This window comes from Mus caroli, chromosome 6, assembly GCF_900094665.2.
Source record: "Mus caroli chromosome 6, CAROLI_EIJ_v1.1, whole genome shotgun sequence".
Classification (NCBI taxonomy): Eukaryota; Metazoa; Chordata; class Mammalia; order Rodentia; family Muridae; genus Mus; species Mus caroli.
This window is the reverse complement of record NC_034575.1, coordinates 81,511,429-81,516,836: the sequence shown is the minus strand read 5'-3', so window position 1 is coordinate 81,516,836 and position 5,408 is coordinate 81,511,429. Positions and strand designations below refer to the sequence as shown.

Below are 5,408 nucleotides of genomic sequence, written 5' to 3'. Positions count from 1 at the left end.
TACCAACAAGGCCCTGTTTGCCTTGTTTGTATATAATGTTTTGGCTGGCCTGGAACTCACTATGTAGACCAGGCTGGCCTCAAACTCAAAAAAGATCTTTCCCCCTCTGCCTCCCAAGTGGAAGTGCTGGGATTAAAGGTGAGCACTACTACACCTGGCCACACAAAAGTTTTAAAACCAGTGAGCACACCTTTAATCCCGGCACTCAGTGGAGGCAGGAATTTAACAATTCAAGCCGTAATCTACATAGCAGGTTCCAGGAGAGCCAGAAGAGACTTCGTTTCCCCCCCCCAAAAAAAAGGGAGGGGGGCTTTAAGGGGGGGGGAATCAAAGCAGAAAAAGAACAGAAAAAGATTGTTTTAAGTCCCACTCCAGTGATTTCTCAGCGGAGGCTCTAGGTCATCATATATATGTAGAGAGTTGAAAATGGGAGCGCATGTGCGATTTAGGGAGTCTCTAGAGTAGGCATCTATCTACCCTCAAATCCACGCCGAGCGGAATGGATCTTCGAAGCAGCGAGGACTTTCAGGAGTACAGGAGCTTGCAGGAAACCCTGACACTGTNCAGGTAGAGAGCGGTGGATAGTAATGCAGAGGTTTGGCTCTCTAGTTTGGACTCGCTGCCTAAACGGGGCGGGGCCATGGTGGTAACCACGCCCACCTCTCTGCAGAGGCTGCAAGCTGCCTTCGCCCGTAGCCCCCTCCATTTCTTCCTGTGCAGTTCTGCACTGTGCACAAGCGAATCCGGTCGTNATTAAGGCGTGGCCAGATCTCAATCCTCTCCCCCACACATGCAGAGGCCGCGCCCTTCTGCACCGGTCACCTTTTAGAAGAGCAGCGGGAGCTTGAGGTTCCCCCAGAGGGGCTGGGCCAGTGAGGAAGCCCCGCCCACATCTTTGCAGAGGCCGCGCCCCTCTCTGGGTTTCTTTAGCTCTTAGGCAGCTATACGCTGGTGGAACTGGGGGGCGGGGCCTGGCCTGGGCCTGGGCGGGGCGTGACGTCGCGGGGCGGCCGGCCGCCCGGGAGGCGGGGCGGCGGGGAGGCGGCGGCCCGCTCGGCCCAGGCCAGCCCGCAGCTGCGGCGGTCGGTGCGCTGCAGGCGGCGCGGGGGAGCCGGCTCCTGACAGCATCCCGCGGCTGCCACGTCTGTCACTCTGTCCCAGGGTCCGCCATGGCCCTGGTGCGGGACCCTGAGCCGGCGGCCGGATCCTCCCGCTGGCTGCCCACGCACGTCCAGGTGACCGTGCTGCGGGCCAGCGGGTTGAGGGGCAAGAGCTCGGGCGCCGGCAGCACCAGCGACGCGTACACGGTGATCCAGGTGGGCCGAGAGAAGTACAGCACCTCGGTAGTGGAGAAGACGCAAGGCTGCCCGGAATGGTGCGAAGAGTGTTCGTTCGAGCTGCCGCCTGGAGCCCTGGACGGCCTGCTGCGGGCACAGGAGGCAGATGCGGGCCCTGCGCCCTGGGCCTCCGGCCCCAACGCCGCCTGCGAGCTCGTGCTCACCACCATGCATCGCTCACTCATCGGCGTGGACAAGTTTCTGGGCCGGGCAACCGTAGCTCTGGACGAGGTCTTCCGCGCAGGCCGCGCCCAGCACACGCAGTGAGTCTGGGGCGCTGGGAGCGGGGACAAAACGGTTGAAGGCCTAACCGGGCGGGGCTGGTTGGGACGTCTGGACCCGGTCCTCCCACTCAAGGACACAAACCCGTATTCTGGTTGTTACTTCTCATTCAGCCCTCCGCCCTACCCCATTTCCCCCAGACTGTCTCCCCAGCAGCCTGGTGGGCCTGGAAGGCCTGATGGAGTTGCTGTAGTGACCAAGCGTTGGCAGTACATGGCCAAGGAAAGTTCGGAATGGGATTCTGAGGCTGTGGGAATTCAAGAAGGGAAATGTAAAGACTTCAGGGTCTGCCTTCTTTTCCTCAAAGAGGTGTAGCCTGTAGGTAGTGGAGAGGAAGTCTCATCTTGTAGAAGCAGAAGGTGAGGTGTTATCTTCCAAGGCAAGATTGAAGGGAGACATCCCAGCCTTCCCAGGGGTTACACAGGACACTTGGCCTTTGAACGTTCAGGGATACCCCTCACTGTATAGACATACTCTGTGACTCTGTCTTAGGGTACCAGGACTGAGAGCATTGGCCCACCTCGGAGTAATGAAGGGTATGTTTGAATCAGCTTGGGTCAGTGGGACAGTGGCTATAATGCCCTCCAATTCTCCAGATTATTTTCTCTAGAAAGAATAGGAAAGGTTCTTATTGGTTTTTTTGTTTNTTTGTTTGTTTGTTTCGAGACAGGGTCTTTCTATGTAGCTCTGTCTGTCCTGGAACATGCTATGTAGACCTGGCTGCCTTTGAACTCAGAGATTCTACTGTCTCTGCCTCCCCAGTGCTGGGTTCAAAGGCCAGAGACACCAAAACCTGGGAAGGGTAGGAGGTTAAACATTTATTTTGTCAGAGTGTGTCCTTTGTAGGGTTAAGATCAAGACCTAAGATTTGTCTTTGCTGTGGTGGCACACACCTTTAACGCCATCATTTGAGAGACAGAGCTGTGTGTATTTCTGTATTCCAGGCCAGCTACACAGAGAAACCCTGCCTTGAAAACCAAACCAAATAAACAAATAAAAGACCTAAGACTTGGATCACCTTTTCCTGTTTGGGCCAGGGACTATGTAGAAGTCAGTCCCCAGGGCTGGCCACCTGCTGTGGCTTGCTTGGGCCAGTTAATTTCTAAGCCTCCTCGGTGGGGTCCCAGAGAATGGGTGCAGAGTGGTGTCCCTCCGTAGGAGAACTGCTAGGTAAGGTTTGCTGGTTTTGAGTAAGTCAAGGAAGGCTTGCTGGAGAGGGATGAGCCTTCGGCCTGGTGCAGACGAAGAGGAAAGCAGGCTTTGAATAAAAAAGGATCTGACCTTGAGCAATTTTTTTCTTTTTTTTCCAAAACATGACTAGGGAAGGGCTTTCCTGGCTGGCCTGCTGTGGCTGGGGTGGGATAGACCTGGGCACATTCCAGGCAGGGCTGTGACCTGACTTCATCCTCCCTCCCCTGGCTTCTCTCCTTCCCTCATGACTTGCTGTTTAGTTGCTGGGTGTGGAGTCATGAGGTATAACTTGGTCCTTGTTTTCTTCTTTTTCCTCCCTCTTTTGTGTCCTCACCCTCCTTCCTGGTCCAGGCCAGGGTGTGGGGTGGATGAATGCTCTCTTCTGCTCACTTAGCTCTTTCCTTCCCCCATTGCCACAGCCCCATCACCCTTCAGCCACTCTGGTACATTATACATGGGNTAAGCATTAGGGCCGGGTGGACTGAAAGGGTCAGGTGGGGGGAGACCAGCTTNCAGGGAGAAGCTTCTTGGACTTCTGTTGTTGTTGTTGCTCGTGTCCTTGCTTCCCTCTTGGCCTTGGCCTTGAATCTTTCTTAGTGGAGCTGGCCCAGCCTGCAAGTCCAGGTGGGCCTGTTTTCAGCCAAGAACAGTGCTCCCGGGAGAGTCTGACGTGCTATCCCTTGATCTGAACGGGAGCCTTAATTTACTTTGAGAAGTCATCTTTTCCACCAGCTTCAACTTCACACCCACCTGGCTGCCTTTCTGCTGATTCCCTGCCTGCCCGGGATTATTTATAGAGTTGGAGAGGGCAGGAAGTGGGGCACTTAGGGTGGGCAGAGGGAAAGTCCACACAGTTGGCCCGCTCTGATCTCTAGTCACTGGACCGCACGGCATGCCCACTGACAGAGAACCAAGGCCGCCATTTCCGTTCCACAGCCCTCAGGCTCTAATGGCCCCTCCTAGAGGTGTTTCCTGGATCACCCTGGCCTGAGCCACTGAGGCAGAGAAGATGGAGGGTGATATCCTCAGTTTTGGAATCTGGTGGGAAAGTACTGTATTCACATTCACTCTCGGAGGCAGGGACAGTGGGAGCAGGTGGAGCCCCTGTCACCCAGAGGATCTGACTTAGGAAGGGCAAGCTGCNGAGTTGCTTGGCACAGATCCTTTTCCCTCTCGTGTGCAGCTTTATGGCAAGGCAGGTAAACTCTTGAGTGTCTCTGTTTACTAGTCTTTAAAATGGGGATAACATATACCTTCCCAGGGTTGATGTAGGAGATAAAATGAGAATACAGAGGGAGATCTAGCGCAGTTCCCAGGCTCTGTGTGTGTGTAGGGGGATGGGGGGGGGGGGGGCTAGTGAAGAGCTGTGATGGTTGAAGGACATGGTAGCAGCATGTGGCAGCCCACCTCTGGAAGAGGTCCTCTACCTGAGAAGAACCTGCTGAAGAACTTTAAGTCTGGAGAAGCCTCACATCTGTGGTTGGTGACAGGAGGAGTCTCAGGTGCCCAGCTACCTTCTGCAGCCCTTGGGAGGCCCAAGAACTTGAGCTGCACCTGGGAGGCATCCCTGATCTGAAAGCCAGGCTCAGGTCACCTGATGGCTCTGCAGCTCTCCCTGGCTTGCTTGGCACTGCCCATGCCCTGGAGGAAGCCATGCTGGCACAATGCTGGTTCCTTAACGATTTCATCCCATCTCTGCAAGGGTCACAATGATAGAGGTGGGCTGTATAGATTAGTAAGATGCCGTCTGTGAAGCCGTGGCGTAATACAGATGGCTGCTTTTACAAGGCTAGGTGTGAGTTGCTGTGGGACCTNGCTTCTGTGCTGAGACTTCAGCTGCCCCAGAGACCCCTGAAAGTCACTTCTCTGTGAGGTACTCTTCAGGGTGAGAGGTTTTACTGGAGGCTTTCGAAATATCCAAAGAGGAAATAAATCCACACTCTGCACTCCCCACCCAATCCGTACCAGGGATGGACCTCCGTGGCAAGCACATGTTAGGCACGCACACACTATTGCTGCACTACATTTCCAGCCCTCAGAGAGGAAGCTCTCAACACAAACAACATGGTGCACATGACACTTGGCTAGAGCAACTTCCCTCTGGAACACAGCTGCCTCTAGGACACTAGTGTTGGTGTGTGGCAGTTGGTGTGTAGCTTAGTACCACCACTGCCCCCCGACACCCCCATCCTGGAACTCCCAGTGGGTGCCAGGTTTGTCACCCTGGCTCCTAGGACCTAGATGGGGTCATGGCAGTTAGAGGTCTTCGTTACCTGAGGGGTCAGATTGGGACACTTGGCCTCTTCTGGACTTACTGCCGTGGACATGGCCTGTGCCACAGGGGATGACCCTGAATAATTTGGGAGATGGAAGAAAAAGCAAGAATTTTGGAGTAAGAGGCTAGGGAGTCTGTCCCAACACTTTTTGGGCNGAGAGACCCGCATTTGGCCCCGAGAGCTGGTTGGTCTGCACTTGAGCAGGGGAGGACATAGCTCCATCTTGTGTGGGGCCCCACAGTTTCCTTCTCCCCAACCTGGTCACACAGCCTTGAAGCCTATGGTACAGAAATAGATTGGGCTGGTCCTCTGGAAAAGCCAC

General features: G+C 54.9%; 1 protein-coding gene across 1 annotated transcript in view; it reads left to right on the top strand.

The window, feature by feature from the left end:
- Positions 1 to 1,048: 1,048 nt before the first annotated feature.
- Positions 1,049 to 5,408, top strand: part of Rab11fip5 (RAB11 family interacting protein 5) — a gene marked incomplete at its 3' end in the record, with an annotated part of 38,120 nt that continues 33,760 nt past the window's right edge. The window contains exon 1 of the mRNA XM_021164093.2: positions 1,049 to 1,600. Coding sequence (XP_021019752.1) covers positions 1,170 to 1,600 — 431 coding nt within the window. The remainder of the gene's footprint in view (positions 1,601 to 5,408) is intronic.